The 20628-nt window shown below is 39.2% G+C and overlaps 1 protein-coding gene across 1 annotated transcript; it reads left to right on the top strand.

Moving 5' to 3' along the window:
- The first annotated feature begins 616 nt into the window (after positions 1-616).
- LOC124288778 (DNA replication licensing factor mcm4-A-like) lies at positions 617-16505 on the top strand. The gene is given in 20 exon segments (XM_046725303.1): positions 617-695; positions 2168-2278; positions 3054-3089; positions 3527-3597; positions 3599-3707; positions 5589-5764; positions 6133-6276; positions 6278-6360; positions 7060-7286; positions 7687-7929; positions 8907-9141; positions 9654-9745; positions 10558-10660; positions 11182-11358; positions 12110-12203; positions 12480-12634; positions 13191-13308; positions 14145-14386; positions 15048-15258; positions 16012-16505. Coding segments are annotated over 19 exon segments (2709 nt in total). The 5' UTR covers positions 617-695; positions 2168-2181; the 3' UTR covers positions 16108-16505.
- Positions 16506-20628: the final 4123 nt, after the last annotated feature.

Here is a 20628-nt window from a genome sequence, read left to right as displayed (position 1 = left end):
ATCAAACATTCATTTGGTGTTATCTTGAAATAATGGTGAGTTTTACCAGAGACCATAATATTATATGGTCTCTGGTTTTACGTATAAAAGTTTGAATTCGTAGTATTGAGAAATCACATTTTCATTTTGCAAATTAACAACCCTCTTGGTTGTCTTTGAGGTGTTATGCTGAAGAACCCCATGCATTGGCATGGACACTTATTTTTGGTCTGTGGTGTACCATGTTAAACTGGAGTAAAAATGCCTTGAAAAAAAGCGCAAAGGAATTACCGATAAAATATCCTGCATAATAGACCTGACAGAGAAAGTATTGTTAACTAGAAGCCTTTTTACCGTAAATTCTTGATATCACACTTCGATTTTAAGATATCAGTCATATATATTATAGTTCCGAATTCGTTATATATCTAAAAAAAAACACATAAAATCCGCAATAGCACTAATTTTGTTTAGTAAATAACAAATTTGGTGTCATAAGTATTTCCGTTATTATAGTGATATTAAAACATGCTTGAGAGATGGCGTGTAGACCATCAACTCAAACTTAGGCACATCAATTATTTTTCTCTTTTCGGAATAGAATAACAATTCGTCTTTCACATGAAATCCATTTCCCGCGAAATATATCACGTGACAGCTTTGTGTGTATTTCGCGGGAAAGTGTGTCGTGGAAGAGAGGTAGTACGATTCGAAATGTGAGTGAAAACGGGATTTCTTGAATTTGATCAGTATTCAGTATCATTGTATGTCTTCTGTTGTTTGATTTAGGTTAATTTTGAACATGGATCTCGTCGATCATGCATGTCAACGCTCCCATACGTTGTAGAGGCTGAAATATTTTCCTCAAGATGTTGATTTTGTTTCATGTCAGCCATTGACTGAGTGTGGCTGGGATATGAAGTAGAAGTGCAGAGTCAATCTATTTAAACTGGCGCATTATTTTGTTTTCTTTGGTCGATCAGTATCAGAATGTGAATGTGAGTGGTGTCTTTTGGAAAACCTGAGATGTTTTCTTAACATATTGCCCCGCTGATACTCGTTGTATTAATGTTTGTACAAGGACTGGAGGAGCCATCTTTTAAAGATAATTCTTAATATTGATTCTGAAGCTGTTTTAACTATTACCAGAGGTACAGATAAGCTGCGTATCTGCGTAAATTACGCAAAATTTATGTGAAAACTCAATTTCTATTCAGTCTATTGCGTACAAGTACGCGTACACAAAAAATGTCAAATCTTAGCTTGCGTGCTGGTGGATAAATAACTGAAGTATACTGAGAGGTTCTATTTCAGGACATGAACTTGACAACTTGCAGGCTTTCTTATCATTTCTCATATTACAGATCAAATATAAATAACAAACATTAACATACGAATTTTACTATATTTTCAAATTGAATGGAAAATGGCAAAATACCCGATTGAGGTTGAGTGAGGTGTTTGGTTACTCAAAGAAAAATTAGGATACCCAATTCAGATGAACACAAGTGAGTACATAACACAATATCACCCAAAAAGTTATCTGTAGCTCTGTATTACTCTCATTGTTTGTTGATGTAAGTAGGAACAATTTGGATCAATAATACACACGAGTAATTAGGCTTTCAGATACTTATCCCCCTCGATAAACAAATTGTCGAGTCATCCATCATGATTCATTGAAATGGTCCAGACATATATTGAGAATGGGATTGATGATCATGAACAGACTAAGACACGGATCCGTCTTAGTCTGAGACTATTGGAAATATTTATTTTGTCCCCATAATGTAGTTTTGTTATTGCTTTTTCACAATAAGGCCTAAAAAAAAAAAGCTTGTGGTTCCGATTTCCCGACCGACCCTAAATATTCCCGCCGATCCTAACAATTTTACTCACCACATAATAAATTAAATTTATTTTCTGACACATGAGGAATGTAAAAATATTTTGCAAAAAAAACACACAAAAAACTACCTACCTACCCTAGTTCTGAAATGTAGGAAATCGGACCATAACATTTATGGATGGATAGATGACAAAAGGTATCTCCCCTGTGTCCAAATATCCAACATGAAAGAATAAAATTGTGATGAGGAAAGCGTTCTTTGGAGTAAGTTTATTATCCTGTTAATACTCTCAGCATTGTTGGACACTTATGCAGGTTCTGATGAAAATATTATTTCAGAGCTAAGAGAAAACATGTCATCCCCTACAACACCACGTCGACGTAGCAAGCGAGGTCGCAGCTCTGAGCCTGGCAGCCCCACTGAGAGTGAAGACGCAGGGCAGAGAACACGTAGGTTTAATACTGTTGTTGAGAACACAGTGTGTACATGTTATGTTCCATAGCAAATGGATGGTAAGACTTCCGCTGGTATCCCCTAAATTTTAACGATGAGCAAAAACTTCTTTGAGTGGCAGTTTTAAAAGTAAAACGTTGGATATGTCTTTCATATATTCAGATACAATAAAAAAACATGTTAAAACTCATCCTTATCAGATGAGGAATATATATTCAGATTATATGTTTTGACTAGAATGAAATGTAATGGTGGATACAGGCGGAAGTCCTTCCATTTGAAGATCAGTAATCGATCAGTAATCAGTTGTAATCGTAAACCACGCCACAAAAATCTTGTGGGCATTCATAACATTGTGCAAACTAAACAGATACTGATTAATACCGCGATCAACAGATCCTTCCTGTTCAGACCAGGACACAAGTATGTTGTTTACATTGCAGTTTTATGAGAAAGGAAACTGCTGCAGTTTTTTATGACTTGCTTTGACAAAACTAACGATAAGAAACATGCTTTTTAAAGTTACGTTTTTAATAAATATCGACTCATCTCCTGAGCTCCTTGATAATCGCTGATGCGAGCAAGATTATCAGTTATTCAATCATTCACTGCAGCACATGTGGATGTATTCAATATGTTTCCATATGTTGAATTTGGGTTTCTCAAAAACTGTTTCTAATTTTAATATCAAGTGAGACAGTAGGTTTGGTTAGATAATGTGTTTCACCTACACATGCTGAGAACTGATACAAAGTGGGTTTTATTTTTTAGCATCTCGTAGAAGTGCACGGTCTGGCGCTAGTACACGTAAGTTGAAAAATATTTCTAAAACCTGTTTATCTGCTAATTTCAGAATCAACAGTCACTGCTTTAACCTTCTTGTCTGAGGCAGGCAGAAATCATTCTGTAACACCTGATCCTTGATGTAGCTTTCCAGAGATTTAAATTTACTCCTGCTCTGAGACTTATATTTGACCTCAAGTCTGTGGGAAATGTCAGTTAGAATTTCAGATTTGAACTAACTCATTTCACAATTCCCATTAAGATTTTCAACCATGATGTTGTTCAACAAATTCTTCTTAAAGTTATTTTTCATGCATTATTAAATTAAACGCAGTGTTTAAAATACCTCTGAATGTGAGAACTTGAACAAAAAACCAAGTTCTTGTACAAAATTGTTTTCACAGGTTACCTACTGAAGGCACTTGGATACATAATGAAGATAAATCCCTGTTGTGTTTCAGCCTCTTCCACACGAGGCAGTGCCAAGAAGTCTGCCAAGAAGACTGGAGAGGGTTCATCCCCACCGTCCCGCCGGGCGCCGAATGGATGCCTCCCCTGGCAGCGACCTCGCACCCATGCCATCCTCACCCCCCTCCGGGCAGGCTGGGGACGAGAGTCTGTTCTCAAGTCCAAAGAATGGCAGTAAGTTAATAACTTGTTATATTCAATGTGTTGGTCTGACTCGTTATGTAAGAATTTACAGGATTATTTCCAAATTGAAACACAAAGGTTAACCCAGAAGTTGGTTTGTACAGAAAGTAAATGTGAAATTGGTTAGTATCTGCTCAATAACAAATATTGAGTTTAAGGTGTACTATCATGAAAGGCAATACAGTTGATGAAACACTGGTCAGTAGCAATAACAAACATGCTCTGTGACAAAAGTTTGTGCACTTGCGAGTATCCAGACTATTTTCAGTGTTATTTTGAATCAGGAGTGGAGTTGTAAGCTTGTGTACACTGTTTTCAGATAAATATCAAGTCCAGATGAAGTAAATAAGATTCAATTCTTTCTTGGGTGACTTCCAGAAACTGCACGATCACAAAACTTCTGAAATGACCAAGTTTGTTCTGTGTTTAACAGTGAAAAAATCATAACACCATGCCCAAACATATTGTACGTGCGTGTTTTGCACACACAGATTCTGATCTACTTAATTTTTAAAAAGTACCTTTAAAAGCAATTAAAACAAATCTATTAGGCTGTTCATAGACGAAATTCTGTGGTTGCTACAAACATCGTCAACGGATGGGATTGTCATGTTTTGCACAGCGTGAGAAAAAGCCGGCATGTCTAATACCTTTAGAAGAATGAGTGAGTTTATAGTTACATCGGCAATATTTCAGCCATATTGTGACTTTAACAAATTACAAATTCATAATAAATGCAATTAAATCATAAAAAACTGTTGACGAAAGACAGTAAAATAACTAGATTATCACAGATAGAGAATTAAAATTAGCATGTACCTGTAAAAGTAAACAAATTTTATTAACGATACATTATATAAAAACTGGCCATATATCACCAGCAACTGAAGGTAGGTCACCATACTAGGGACCATGGGGACTTACAGTACCTTTGCTACCTAGTTGGATTTACGCCATACCTTCAGCCGCTGGCGATTGCAGAAACTAATTACTACATAACATAACACAAATACTACATTTAAAAAATATGGTAAGTATAAATTTACCTTAAATGTTTTGGGACTGACGTACCCCCACAGAAGGACAAGAATTTTACAATACTTCAACACCCTGTGAGGATACAGCCACTTGCACCTTTACAAGAGGGTGTAGGTCAGCGAAATGCTCTGGTTAGACATAGTGTCTTGGCGGACCACAAACTTGCAATCAGTTCAGAAACAATATCAAAAACATTGCAAAAACACTTTGAAGAAAAGGTTGAACAAGATCCATCGTCCAAAATAGCGATGTTACGCACAGTCTATGGCATGGCCAAGGAGGAAATGCTGGGGAGAAAGTTTTCCTTTCTTATGAAACTTCAAGAAATTAATGGCGTGCTTCAGGTTGGCAAACACTACACACATCATGATCGTTCATTATACTCAAACACTGGAACGTAAGTTAAAGCTTGTAATTATAATTACTTGTTATGATAATGATGTTATTGTAATGAAAATTTTACACACAATAGATTTGGACTACATGTTTCTCATTTTCTTTCTGCACGCACAAAAACAAAACCTACCGCGAACTCTGCCTGTTGTCAAAATGGCAATTGCAGAACTTGATATTTTACAAGTGCTTCAGCCATTTGCTGCCACTGATGTACTTAACAATACTGCCACGTAACGGATCATGATATTGTCCTAAGATCATGTTGATATTTCTTTCAAGACGGACTGTTGGGATCTTTCACTCTTTCACTTGTCTAATAGCGTTTCAATTTAATCGTACCCTGACTTTCCTTGAAAGAAGTTTTCACTTGTTATATGATTGGTAATTTGCTGACAGCTTTATGAAACTCAATGTGATAATATTCCATTTTATTTTTAGTTCCTACAAGTGAGATTGATTTGAGCTCTCCTCTGAATTACGGCACCCCAAGTTCCCGGGGCGGTATTGGCACGCCCCGCACACCCGGGCTCGGTCAGACCCCAGTCAGGCACCGATCAGACATACGGAGCAGCAAGAAAATGAAACAAGTGGCCATTGGAGGGTCCGAACCATCTGTAAGGAATACTTAGTTTGTTCAAAATAATCTTTTATGAGGCTATTTTAACCGATAATTGGAACACCGTTCTTCACCTCATTGGACAATAATTTGAATGTTTCTTCTGGACATTCCATGCCTAAATATGGCCGTATTACTTCAGTCATGTAATGAGAACTCATAAAAACTGGGTGAGGTTTTATGACTTTGTAAGGATGTCCTACCCTGATGACACGAATCAATGTTTATATAGATCCTTGGATTTTGGTCCAGTTTAGATAACTTCCAGACCGCCATCAGATGGCTGCAATGTTGCTTAGTGTTACACAACAAACAAAACCTTTAGCCTGATAATCCGTGTTTACTGACCCATTCTATGTTTTGTAGGAACCCACTCGTGTGACCAGCGAGCTTGGCACAGACTCGAACAGCGGACCGCAGTTGGTTATCTGGGGAACTGATGTAGACATTGAACAGTGCAAGGACAAGTTCAAGCGGTTCATCACCAAATACATCGACCATGACGTCGCCGCAGCAGGTCGCAGACGATGAGCAGTTTGCAGGGATGGATATTAATGAACCATACTATCTGCAGAGATTGGCTGAGGTACAGATGATATGTAATACAACTATTCAACTACCTGTGAATACTAAATGGCTAAGAGTAGATGTTGAGTTCTAATTTCTTTCCATAGATTTAAAATTGTTTTTTTTTGTAAATACATGATACAGATTTTGCAAAACACATTATTAAGTTTTGCATGATACAGAGCTTGTTGTTTGAGTCCATCTAATCTCAAGTGACCCATGAAGATCAGGGTTAGAGTTGGTCTTCCACAACCCACGTTTGTAGTAAGAGGTAACCAATGGGATCAGTTGGCCAGGATCGCTGACTTGGTTTGATGCATGTCATCCAATCCCAATTGATAATCACTGGATTGTCTAGTCCAGACTGGATTATTAACAGGCCTCCGAGCAATATTGCTAAATTCAGTGTGAAACAAACTTAATCATAAAAAGATCACTGTACTTGCTTGTTTATTATTCCATCCTTATTGGAAATGGTTGACAGTTGCCTTATGACTGGTTTCAATGTTGACTAAACAGGATTGGATGGTGATTATATCCTGGCTCCAAGGAGTGGTGATCGTAATATCAGTCTCTGGTTTGCATGGCCCAGTTTTGGTTATTTACAGGCCCCCTTAGTACAGCTCATATTCCAGACTGCGACAAAATACAAACAAAATCGTATCAGAATTATTTTGTGTCAAACATTCAATACATGGTTGATTACATCAATTTCAGATCAACGCGAATCGGAGAGCCATTCCTGAACATCAACAGCAAGCACTTGCAGGAGTTTGATGCTGAGATATACCGTCAGCTGGTCAACTACCCGCAGGAAGTCATTCCCACATTCGATATGGCCGTCAACGAAATGTTTTTTGAAAAATACCCAGATGCTGTTCTTAACCATACAATCCAAGTCCGACCATTTAATTCGGAAAAAACGAAAAACATGAGATCACTTAATCCTGAAGGTAGGTTACAATTAAGAACATTAAATCTGTTTGTTTGGTACTGGGACATTAACGTTTGAAGTGGTGATAATATGGGGATCCATGTTTCATATGAACAGTACAAAAGTATGTCCCAATTTCTGCTTATCCAAAGGGGAATTCCACCTAGCCAGAAGTTCCATTATATGAGTGTATACACATACTCTGAAGACATGGATCATTGATCACAGGATTGTCTGGACCAGATTGCAGATTCGTAATTTGCAGTTAGCCATTTAGCTGCATTATTGCAGTGTTAATAAGCTAAGAAATTCCAAGAAGGAAGGGTTGTGTATGTTGAGGTTTTATATGATAATATTTATCCTAATCTTTTCCTTTTTCATGTGAAGTAATATGTTTACTTGATTGTTGTTTGTTTCAGATATTGACAAGTTGCTGACAATTGGCGGAATGGTGATCCGACTGTCGTCTCTGATCCCTGAAATGAGAGAAGCGTTCTTCCGATGCCATGTGTGTTCCAGCACCAAGTCTGTGGAGATCGACCGTGGCCGTATCTCCGAGCCGACTCTCTGTGCCAACTGTAACACCAACCACTCCTTCACCCTGGTACACAACCGCTCTCAGTTCAGCGACAAACAGATGATCAAGCTCCAGGAATCTCCAGGTACACATCTTTTTTCTTTTTGATAACCCCTGAGGATATTCCAAGGCAGAAATCATGATCACCAGAACTGAAATCTTTTAGTAAATTCATGTTTTTCCAGAGATGGTAACAATACATGACCTGAAGGTTTGTGTAGTTGTAGGAGTTTCGTGTGGTTAAACTATGTCTGATGTGACATTGTTGGCATTAAACAGCATTTTAATTAGTCAAAATGTGTCGCCAGAGCCTATTTTACTAAATTTTGTAAGTAGCATGAAATACACAATGCCATTTTAGAAAGTGGTCAAATGTAATGTATGTTATATTTGGGATTACACTTTCTCAGTAAAGAAGTGTAATCCCAGATATTGACCACTTTAAAATGGCATTTTGACCACTTTCTAAAATGGCATTGTGTATTTCATAACTTTACCAATTAACACTTATCAGAGGGGTACACAAAGTTCGCAGTCTAGACTACCAGTTGTCTGACTTCCATTTTTGTGGAAGCCGCGGTGGCTGAGCAGTCTAGGCGTCTGACTTTGTGTGCTGGCGATTAGGTGCCTGACTCTGAGGGTGTGGGTTTGAATCCTGGATGGGACTCAACCCCAAAAGTACTAGAATCTGTACTTTACTAAGAAAGTGTAATCCCAAATATAACATACGTTACATTTGTAAGTAACAGCTGAATAAATTTAGTCATTAGTTTAAACCTTAAAGTATGAATTAATGGGTAATCCGAGGTCATTCTAAGCTGGTGTGCTTTTACATTTTAAAACTTGAAGGTTGATTACTTAGTGAATTATGTTTGTTGTTTAATGCCATGCCATACTCCATCTATATGATGGCGATCTAATTGAACCCGTCCTCTTACAGATACAGAGTCATGTCATTTCTGCTGTTATGTTAGTCTACATATGAAATGTTTGAAATTGTTAAGTTTAGCATTTCTCTTTCTGTGATTGTCAGTTCTGAAATGAAATGTTTTGTGTTTACAGAGGACATGCCCCCTGGTCAGACTCCCCACACAATTATCTTGTACGCCCACAACGACTTGGTAGACCGTGTCCAGCCTGGCGACAGGGTGACCGTCACCGGTATCTACAGAGCCACCCCTCTAAGGGTCAACCCCAAGATGAGGAATGTGAAGTCTGTGTACAAGACCCACATCGATGTTGTCCACTTCCGTAAGGTGGATCAGAAGAGGCTGAGGGAGGTGGATGACGATGAAGGGTAAGATAATCCAGGCTGCTAGATTTATGTGATGTTGCATTACAGGCCCTCATATTTATCATTTTCATTGGAAAAAATCCATGCACCAGTAGAGTCACTCGCATTCTGTTGTGTGGAGTGATGCAAATGCAAGAATGCAAGAATTATCTTATAAATCCGCCAAAATTGTAACATCCTCCATTACTGTTAATGCGGAGGAAAATGTTTATCAAAGCAGCCAATGAGAGGGTTTGTTACAATCCCATTAAACAAATCTTCATCCAATCATAATTCATCATACAAAGAAAATATATTCTAAATGTTGTTATTCAGTGTCCAAATTGATTGAAAGAGAAACTAATGTGACCAAATTTGACAATTGTGTAGAAAACTGAACAATTAGATCGAATCATGTTATATTTTATATCCTGATAACATTTATTTTAATTGCTGATACAAACACATTGATGAAATGACCCTGTGTTGTCAGCGTTATGATGAACTCATTTCCATAATCTTCCTCCATATTTCAGCAATGAAGCCCGATTCCCTGAAGAGAGAATCGAACTGATCAAGGAGCTGTCAAAGAAGTCTGATGTGTACGAGAGACTGGCAAGGGCTATAGGTACAACATAAACTACTTACTCAATGTCATAAGTTGTGATGCAGCTTGACCAGCTGAAATATCAATGTTTGGTACAGAGTAGGCAGCAAGAGTCTGTCAGAATTCCTAAACCAAGGATTAAGTTCCTCTTTCATGTTTATAGCTATATTTTACATGTGTAGCTTTTGTGATGGGTTTGTAGAGTGGAGATGTATTTCATTTTATCCCATTATTTTTCTGTTCGTTGGATATATCTGAAACTGTTTACTTAAAACGTGGGGGAAAATACCAAATTCATGAATGCTTACTTGAAGATATAACTATGAAATGTTGCTCATTTTGACATTAATGATTCAAAAAGTCTGTCCATCAAAGGGTCCGAAAATTCCTTGCTATATAAATGTAGAGTTATTGCCCCTTGGAGTTATTGCCCCTTGATCATGGTGCAGGACATTGTTCAACTATATCCAAATGAGTGAGTTTAGTTTTTACGCCGCTTTTAGCAATATTACAGCAATATCATGGCGGGAGACACCAGAAATGGGCTTCACACATTGTGCCCATGTGGGGAATCGAACCTGGGTCTTCTGTGTTGACGAACCAACGCTTTAACCACTAGGCTACCCCACTGCCCCATACCCAAATGATAACTAATAATACATAAGATTGTGATATCAAAAGTTGATAGAGTCCTGGACAGATTCCATTACTATTGTCTTGAGCAAAATAACAGCAGTATGTTTTCTGATTGGGAACTGATAAATATATCTTCTTGGACAAAACTCAGGTGAATTACCCTCGATTCCCTTGCTTATTATGACTTCTCTCCCCAGCTCCTAGCATCTATGAAAACGAAGACATCAAGAAGGGCATCCTGATGCAGTTGTTCGGTGGATGTCGGAAGGATTTCACTAACTCTGGCAGGGGGAAGTTCAGGTAATGCTTGCCTTACTGAAATATTCTGTGCACTGAATGAAAACTTTTGAGCCTTTGATAGATTGCAGTGTACTACACTACTTTGTCTGGTAAAATATATCACTGAGTTTCATGTGGTGGCCTGGAGGTTAATGTGTTGGCTTGTCACACATCAGTGGCCCTTTTTCAGTTCGATTGGTTGACACATGTCATCGGTTCCCAATTGCGCAGATCGATGCTCATGCTGTTGATCTGGATTGTCTGGTCCAGACTCAATTATTTACATACCGCTGCCATATGGCTGGAATATTGCTGAGTGGGGCGTAAAACTTAACTCACTCATTCACTCAATCACTCACTAAATCACTGTCACTCTAAAAATAACTAGCACAGCTGCAGCATTGCTAAATAGGGAGTTGACCCAGCTCATTACGTGTGATATTATTACAGTAAGGATTATAGTGTAGACACATTGATTCTGCTTTAGTTCAACTTCGTGATTTTCTTTTGTAATTTATGGTTTACTTGCGTCTGTGTTTCAGATCTGAGATCAACATCTTGCTGTGTGGTGACCCCGGTACCAGCAAGTCACAACTCCTGCAGTATGTTCACAACCTGGTACCTCGAGGTCAGTACACCTCTGGCAAGGGGTCAAGTGCTGTTGGTCTCACAGCTTATGTCACAAAGGACCCTGAGACAAGACAGTTGGTTCTTCAAACGTAAGTTCACTTGTTTGGTGTCCCCCGCCGCGACGGGTGACTGTGTATTCAGCGGCGTCCGTACGTACATCCGGATTCTTGTTAACGCGATATCTCATGAACTGTTGTACCCAATGTCTTCAAATTTGGTGACAGCCTACAGTGGGGGTTTACGCAGACACCACTGTATTTGGGTGACCTTGACCTTATCTTCAAGGTCACCATGACACTGAACACATTTCAAATTCTTGTTAACGCAACATGTCATGGACTGTTGAACCCAATGTCTTCAAATTTGGTGACAGCCTACATTGGGGGATTACACGGACACCAGTTTATTTGGGTGACCTTGACCTTACCTTCAAGGTCACCACGACACTTTGACCGCTTTTCAAACATTTAAACACGATATTTCATAAAACATTGCACCCAATGTTTTCAAGTATGTTGACAGCCTACATTGGGTGATTATGCAGACACCAGTCATTTCAGGCATCTTGTATGTGACCAAAAAATAAACAGTAGTAAATACAGATATTCCATTCTTTTAGCGGCGGGGGGCATTGCCATATCAGTGGCAAACACTTGTTTTCTAGGGCAGTGGCATAAAGATAAGTACTTGATGACCCCAGCTTGGTGCTTTTTAAAATATCATAGTTGGACTGTTCTAAGTTTCTCCGTTTATGGTAACCCCTGCTCTTTTAATGACGGTGCAGATAAATCCTTCAACACTTGTGGTGATTGTCATTAACTGATAAACTATATTTTCCAGTGGTGCCCTGGTGTTGAGTGACAATGGAGTGTGTTGTATCGACGAGTTCGACAAGATGAACGACAGCACTCGCTCCATTCTTCATGAAGTTATGGTACGTGGTCCATTGTGGAACATTACTTGTGTTCAGTGCGTTACTTAATATTGTGTTGACAACATGGGCAGCGTTGTGTTGTAAGCAATGCTAATGTTTAATATTAACCACTACTACACCGGTAGTGTAATGGTAGTGTTATGACTATAGCCAGTGTTATGTTTTCAGTATATTTGACTTCTTATGGGCATGTATATCATCTTCAATGGACATAACGGCAGTTACACCAGACTTTGTATAAGGACATGTAATTGAATTGTCAATTTCTCTGAACAGGAGCAGCAGACATTGTCCATTGCCAAGGCCGGCATTATCTGCTCCCTGAACGCAAGGACATCCATCCTGGCCGCAGCCAATCCTGTCGACTCCCAGTGGAACAAGAACCGCACCATCACTGAGAACATCCTTCTGCCACACACCCTGCTGTCCAGGTGAGCTATTACAAACCTGCTGTATATGTGAGCTATCACCTGCGTTGCTGTACAGTACAGGTGAGCTATCACAAAACCTGCTGTACAATGAACTGTACAGATGACACTATCACCTGCTGTACATGTGAGCTATCACAAACAATGCTGTACAGTACAGGTGAGCTATCACAAACAATGAACTATCACCTGCATTGCTTTCAGTACAGGTGAGCTATCACAAACAATGGCTGTACATGTGAGCTATCACAAACGGTGCAGTCCAGGTGAGCTATCACAAACTCTGCGGTACAGGTGAGCTATCACAAACAATGGCTGTACATGTGAGCTATCACAAACAATGGCTGTACATGTGAGCTATCACAAACCCTGCGGTCTAGGTGAGCTATCACAAACCAGGGAGGAACTGGCAGAGTAGGTCAGAAGTACTCACTGTTCATGTACCTGTGGAGCTTCAAGGGCAGAATAGGTCCCTGTACACTCATTTCGTCATCTCGCTCATTTGTCACATGTCGCTCATTTGTCACATGTCACTCAAACAGGGTCTTTTTCTTTTCAGATTTGATCTGATCTTTTTGATCTTGGACCCTCAGGACGAGCTGTACGACAGACGACTGGCCAATCATCTTGTATCTCTCTACTTCAAGAGCCCAGAAGATTCACAAGATGAACACCTGGTATGATAAACATGGGGAGGGAGGTGCACAGATCCCCGATATATTCTTTAATCTGTCTCCATAGCAGCTTCCTGCAGGAGTTTACTGACTGTACAAGCCCAGTTTCCTCTCTGCCAAACTATGCTGGAATTTTGGTGCCTGATTGTTGTGCCCCCTGTGGTGATTACATGCCACAACCCCATCTCTTATGGAAGGGGACATACATGTCAAAGATTCAACAAATTGATATTCAGGGCCTAGATTTTCGAAGGTCTCTTAGCTCTAAGATAGTCGTAACTTAATGTTAATGTATGGCACTTAGGACTATCTTTGCGCTTAGAGAGCTTGAAAATCTAGGCCTAGAGCCCTTAGATGTACCAGAAACCAATGATTCTGGCTCAAATGACAAAGTCCTGATTTTACTGCTTTTGGGTTTCAACAAAGGTGTCCTTGGCCATCTTCACCTGCAGTTTTCCTGCTACTTATAGCCCACACAACCTGACACTGAAATACTGTTTAACGTGTCGAAATTTAAGGAGTGTTAAAAGCTGACTCGCTCAAAGACTATATCAACCCAATTCTTTGTCTTTATTATGTGCCAACACCTTATGTATAAAAGAAAGCAACATGGGTGTCTAATATGCACATTAGTTTTAGGGCAGAGTTGTGTCCCTTTGATGTGCCAGAACACTATGACCCTGGTTTCAAATATAGAATTACCCTGATTATGATCTTGGTTTGGTTCTTAGGTTAATATCTTAAGACCTTCATCTTTTGGAACTTTTCATTCACATCAAGCTGACACCAAACACATAAAGCAGCATTAAACCAGACTCACTGAACTTGATTGTCTCCAGGACATGTCCATACTAAAGGACTACATCGGTTATGCCAAGCGCTACATCAACCCCCGGATAGATGAGGATGCTGGCCAGGCCTTCATCCAGGCCTACGTGGAGATGAGGAAGGTGGGCAGCAGCAGGGGACAGGTGTCCGCCTACCCCCGGCAGCTGGAGTCTCTTATCCGATTGGCTGAGGCTCATGCCAGAATGAGGCTGTCTGAGACCGTGGAGGTGGCAGATGTGGAAGAAGCTCGCAGGTGAGGAATCGTAAAGTGGGGATATTAGATGGTCTCAGGATCATCTTAGGAGTTGCTTATCAAAAATTGAAATCACATTTTCGCAAGTTATTTCAATATTGCTGCAAGAAGATGATGGGACTTCAGTTTGATTTGAGGAGACTTGGGGATTAACTCAACATGCGTAGAGCAACATGACATGACTGGGGCAGCTTGCTTGACTAATGACAGTTTCACAGTGCTAGCTCAGAAAGATAATTTGCCACAGTTATGATATAGAAACGTACTCTGACATGTTTAATCACTGATCCGACCAGGCATCCTCCTGTACCTTAAAGCCAGGTTTCAGGCAATGTGACAAAAAATACCATCTTTTAACGTCTTTAGGGCTGCCATCAATAAATAAATGGACAGGTGATTTTTAAATACAGCAAATTACGAATGAAATGATCACACTTATAACAAACTTACGGATATACCAAACTGTCTTGTGTTTTATGTGTATTTTGGTTGAAAACAGGATAATGAACTATAGTTAAAGAAATTATAATTGGTGGTCTGAGTTTGTTGTAAACTATTTTGTCGTAGTTTGTAGCCAACTGATTCAGATATCCTTTCAAGAGTCCAGAAATACACCATACAGACATTACAGGCTGTAACAAGTGCTCTGTTTATTTCACAGACTCTATAAGGAAGCTTTGAAGCAGGCTGCTGTCGACCCGTCGACCGGCAAGATCGACATCTCCATCCTCACCACTGGCATCAGCGGCGCTGCTCGGAAGCTCAAGGCAGAGGTGGCACAGGTGCTGAAGAAACTGATTCAGTCCAAGGGGAAGGTTCCTAGTCTCAAACATGGCAAGCTGTACGAAGACTTCAGGGACAAGTCCGACATTGTGAGTTTCAAGCATTCTTTTAGCTTTGTACAAAATTACAGTATTGACCATGTATGCACTGCTGTTAAAAAGGGTCATTTACATGTTACAATGGGTTTGTAAGAGCATATTATAGAATTGTCGCTTCTTTTTTTCAATGTAAAGAAACATTTAAAAATATAACCTAGACCAGTTTGTGGCTATCATGCAAGCTGTACATGCATGTGTACAAAAGAAGTATCAAATAAATATGGGTCAGGGCTGTGGAAAATAAGAGCCCTACCTTTTGCATAGGACCAAACATGTCAGGTTCTCGGGGCAAAATTTAAATGTAAGCAAACCTTTAAGTCAATTTTGATTATTTATAGTACTGTAAAATAAATATATGTAAACATCACAAGGGTGAAATTACAGATTTCATTTTCATGTAGGAAAAACAGATTCATCAATGTCTGAAATAAATCATAGGCAATGAAAGGATAATTTTCTGTCAAACACCATTTTAGGTTAGAAATCACGTGAGATAGATGAGTATTATAAATATACAATTTACAGTTTAAGTTTTCAATTGTGAAATTTTGCTATTAACTTGTCAGGTGGAGAGCTTCAGAAAATTGATATTTCCTCTCAGCTGGTTAATCTCATTGCACACAGTCTGCCATTACTGAATATGTTGAATGCAGGGAAGAGTACTGATCAGAGTTGAAATCTCAATGATTACTGCAATTTTCCTCACCAGCACATTATTTGACCATGTTAATTATTCACTTACAGCCAATCACACGAGACATGTTTGATGAAGCTCTCAAAGAACTCCAAGATGAAGACTTCCTTATCGTCACCAACAAGGTCATTCGACTGTGCACATAACTGCCATGAGATTGTTACAAGGTTCAACCAGAATTTGGACCAGTTACAATGTGACGTCACATTTAAGTGTAAATAACCGGAAAGTGGTGATGGTTCTCCAAGCTGCCTTTCCCTGTACAGAACTGATCATGAATATTTGGATGTTCTCCCAGATACCAATTGCATTTACTTGTATAGAAACTGTTACTGAACTTAATAGATATTTGAATGTTTATTGATATTAAACTTGTTTGTATAGACGTTTATTATGGATGAAGTATTGTTTAACTTGTTCTCAGATACCAACATTGCATTTAGCTGTAAAGTACCTGGACATTCTGTATCTGTACATAGCTGTACATCCAAGCTCGTTATTTTCCTGTAAAAGTGCTGATAAGAATAAATGACATTTTTATGGAGTTTGTGTATTGTTGTTCTGTAAAGAATGTTTGTTCATTTCTGGTGTCCCCTGCTGGAATATTGCTAGAAGTGGAGTAAAACTCACTCCTTTGGAATAGGACCGCCTCCGTGGTGTAGTGGTTAGAGCGTCCACCCGGAGAGCGGAAGGTCGCGGGTTCGATCCCGACCGACGTCATACCAAAAGACGTTAAAATATGGTACTTGTTGGTCCCTGCCTGGCTCTCGGCATTAATGGGTACAACAAGGACTGGTCGGCTCGGAGTCAGTATAATGTGTCCGAGTGGGGTATTCACGCTTCACTGCGGCATGGTATCTCAGTGGGCCAGCACCACAAAACCAGCTTTAGTCTTGGCTAGTACAAGCAGCCGCACATACACATACACATGCATGCACCTCGTCATATGAGCGAAATATTCTCAAGCACGACGTTAAACCCAATTTCACCTCACCTCACCTTTGGAATAGGCTGCTTGAGTCATGGAACCAGTTTCAGAAAGCCTACGAGAAGCCCAGATCTATCTGAAGACAGTGTTTGCATACAGGAGTTCTGATCACCTTTGCTTTGAGATTACTTGGAACAGGTTCCTTCCTTGGCTTAGATTAACAAAAGCCCATGACTATATTAAGCCAAGGTTAACGTATGGGACCACCCTAGCGCTAAGATTGCTTTGTGAAACGGTCAAGAAACCCTTACATCACTGAAGGCTGAATGGTCACTTATGCTGATTCATTGTACACTGCATTGGACTGCTCATGATATCATCATGAAAACATTTATACAGCCAATTCCAGTCCAAAAGTACTGCTCAGTTGCGCTCTCTGAACAACTCAAGAATGAAAAGTTAGACACTGTATGTTTTCTTAAAAAGGTATGTCTTCAGTTTGGATTTACAAATCTTCAGGTTGTTAATTGTCCCTAACTCCAGTGGAAGTTGATGCCAGAGAGTGGGACCTGCCACCTGAAATGATCAATCCCCAAACCTGGTGCTGGACCTAAAGTGTGGGACATTGCAAGATTTTCAGATCGGAGACTTCGGTGGGGCTCATATCTAGTGATTAGGTCAGATAGATACTTTGGAGCTAGGTTGTTGAGACACTTGAAAACAAAAAATATGAATCATTGGTTTGGCTGGTCCAGACATTGACAGTAAATGGTCACAGCTGAGTAATTAAAACAAGAAGAAGACTTCTCTGAGATTTTTATTCTGCCATCAGTATAAAAATATGACAGTTACAGATTATTGCAAAATTTATCATGTGTCTGGTATGAACTCTGGAATAGTGAAGGTGTTTAAAATCTAAGACATCACAACCTAACAAGGGAAGCCATACACAACCTCAGTACTCCAGACCCCCAATAATACAGAAACCCTGAAATCAGGACAAGCAGGATATAAAACAATGACAAAAGACTTCTAGTTTGAGCAAAATCAACACAATGCCGCATTTAAGAACATACTACTCAATTTTTGATAAGCATAATTTCTTTCCATGATGCAGTTCTCATGTTGTAGAATGATTATCCTAGCAAAAGTTGAATGTAAGTCAAGGGACACAACTGTTGCCATTCAACGGAAGTGTAGTTAGCTGCCCTTGTGTACTTGATTAAGAAGAAAAATTAATGCAAAGTGAAAATGGCCTAACTGAAACATCAATACTATGTCCGTTCGATAGTTTCAGTTCTTGCATTACTGAATATTTTATGTAGACATAATATTTTTCTTAAATTGGGTGTCTGGTATAGTGAGGGTTTGCAATACATACCACAGCCCTCGATTGGTTTCTATGACATCCATATTACTGTAAGATTAGGTTTTTACTTAAAGGTCACAAAAAACATATCCTGTTGACCTTGGTAGTTTCATACATGTCCAATATAATGTAAATAGTTTCTTACAGAAGTCCTGCTAGTGGGAATGTGATGATGTGGTTGTATCAACAAGAATGTGATGTGAATATGCACGATTCTGATGATGGGCAGGAGTCCAAATATTCAAGGACACCACCTCCTCTAACTGACCCCAAAATCAAAGACATCCTATTCGCCCGACTCCTCTGACCCCAGCTGAGACAAAGACGCCAATTCTGCCACCTCCTCCAAACCGATCTCTGCCCTTCCTCCAACTGAACCCACTACAAACTGAAACACTAATTTTCTCACCCGTCCTTCCTCCAAACTCACCCCTGCTATTTTGCAACTGATCCCAGTCTCTTCTGTCAAAATACCCCACTATAACCTAAGATACTTTTTCTGCCTCTCCCTCCAAACTGCCTCCTGTTCTACAGCTCGATCAAAACAGCCCAAGCCATTTCCAGGACTATGTCATTGAAGTGGCGTTCTTTCTGTTATCATGTTAAACTTCCATATTGGCCTCAATAAACAAGATTCACAATGAAGAAATTTATGCTGAGTTTGCAATTATTTTAATCACAAACAAACAAACCAATTGTTTTTCTTATTTCAAATCAGTTCAAACATTTGTGTATAGAAACAGTCAAGATATCAAAGAACAAACATTAATTTAAGACAAATCGTAATATCAACTGCCGGTGTCTTCGAAGCAGTACATTTTTGATAAATTAAGCTCGTACCCATCCCAACGGAAACAGTCGTCAACCCGTGAAAACATTCATTCAGATGTGAGAAACCATTACCCTAATGGCATCAACAAACAATTACTCCTTCAACAACCTTGAATAACAATGAACAACAACAGCGCCCCACTGATAACAATGTCCAGTGTCCATTACGAAAAAGTAACAGTAAACATTCCATAGCTTAGCTGTCTGGTTATCCTGTCAGGGAAATCCTTCATTGAATATTAGGTGATAACACTTTAAAAGGTAGTATGTTTTCATGCAGTTAATCAATCAGGTGGTCAATATCGCTTACTTGGTTCATTCATGTCATATCCATATCCCATTTGTGCATATCAGTGCTCATGACGTCAACCACTGGCTAGTCTGGACTCAGTTATTTACAAACCAATGTCATAGCTGGAAAGTAGCTGAAAGGTGCATTAAACAAAAAACAAAAATGTCAAAAATGCTTCTGCGATATTTAGAAAAAGCTTAACCCCAAAATTAATTTATGAACTGCTAAGGCTTAAATATATTATCTAGCTGCCCCGTCCTGCTGCATAGATGCATCACAGCCATAGTTGACTAGGGAGCACAATGAATGCCAATACTGAGAGACTTTGATTTGATGTAAATGACTTTATATGTAGACGTAAATATAATCCTTTAAGTAAGGAATACTGACAGATCCCTAGTTCTTGAAGCAAACTAAGCAGAGAGCATATTCCATGGCATGTTTACAAGAAAAAGAAATAATTTGACTATTTGTTAGTTTACAAATTGCATTCCGAATTAGGCATTTGCATCCATTTAGGATTACATATTCACCCACTTTTCAAACAATTGTATCAATGCTTGTTGATGCTGTGTACATAGTACGAGAAAGTTTTTCATGTACATGGCTACAAGATTTCTATGTCAATGTAGGTACCGTGAAGTGTGGTGGAGAGTCTAACCTGAGGCCATGTAACAATATAATATGGCAATAGTTTCATTACTCAGTTCAGACTCTGATAATTGCAATAGATAGAAATGCAGTTGTGATGCAACACCTTAGATGCTCTACTTCCAGATGATTTAAGTCCAGGCCCGTTTCACAAAGTGATCATAGCCCTGCAACAATCGAAAGCTACGATCACTTTGAGGAACGGGCCCTTATGCTATACTTCCACGTGCATTCAAACCTGATGCATCATTTCCAGCTGCATTAAATTGTGATGCAATGCTTCCAGATGGAACACTTTTCAAACTCAATAATTTCAGTGGAACACAACTAGATGCAATACTTCTAGACGCAATAAATCCAGGCTCAATACTTCTAGATGCAATTAATCCAGGCTCAATACTTCTAGATGCAACAAATCCAGGCTCAAAACTTCTAGATGCAATAATTCCTCATGCAATACCTCTAGATACAATTAAATCCAGATGCAATATTTAAATGCAGTTAATCCAGACTCAATACTTAGAGATGCAATTAAATCCTGATGCAATACTTCTCGTTGCAATTAAATCCTGATGCAATACTTCAAGATGCAATAC

The sequence above is a fragment of the Haliotis rubra genome, unplaced genomic scaffold, assembly GCF_003918875.1.
Source record: "Haliotis rubra isolate DU_JTF1 unplaced genomic scaffold, ASM391887v1 Scf424, whole genome shotgun sequence".
Classification (NCBI taxonomy): Eukaryota; Metazoa; Mollusca; class Gastropoda; order Lepetellida; family Haliotidae; genus Haliotis; species Haliotis rubra.
This window is presented reverse-complemented; position numbering and strand designations above follow the sequence as displayed.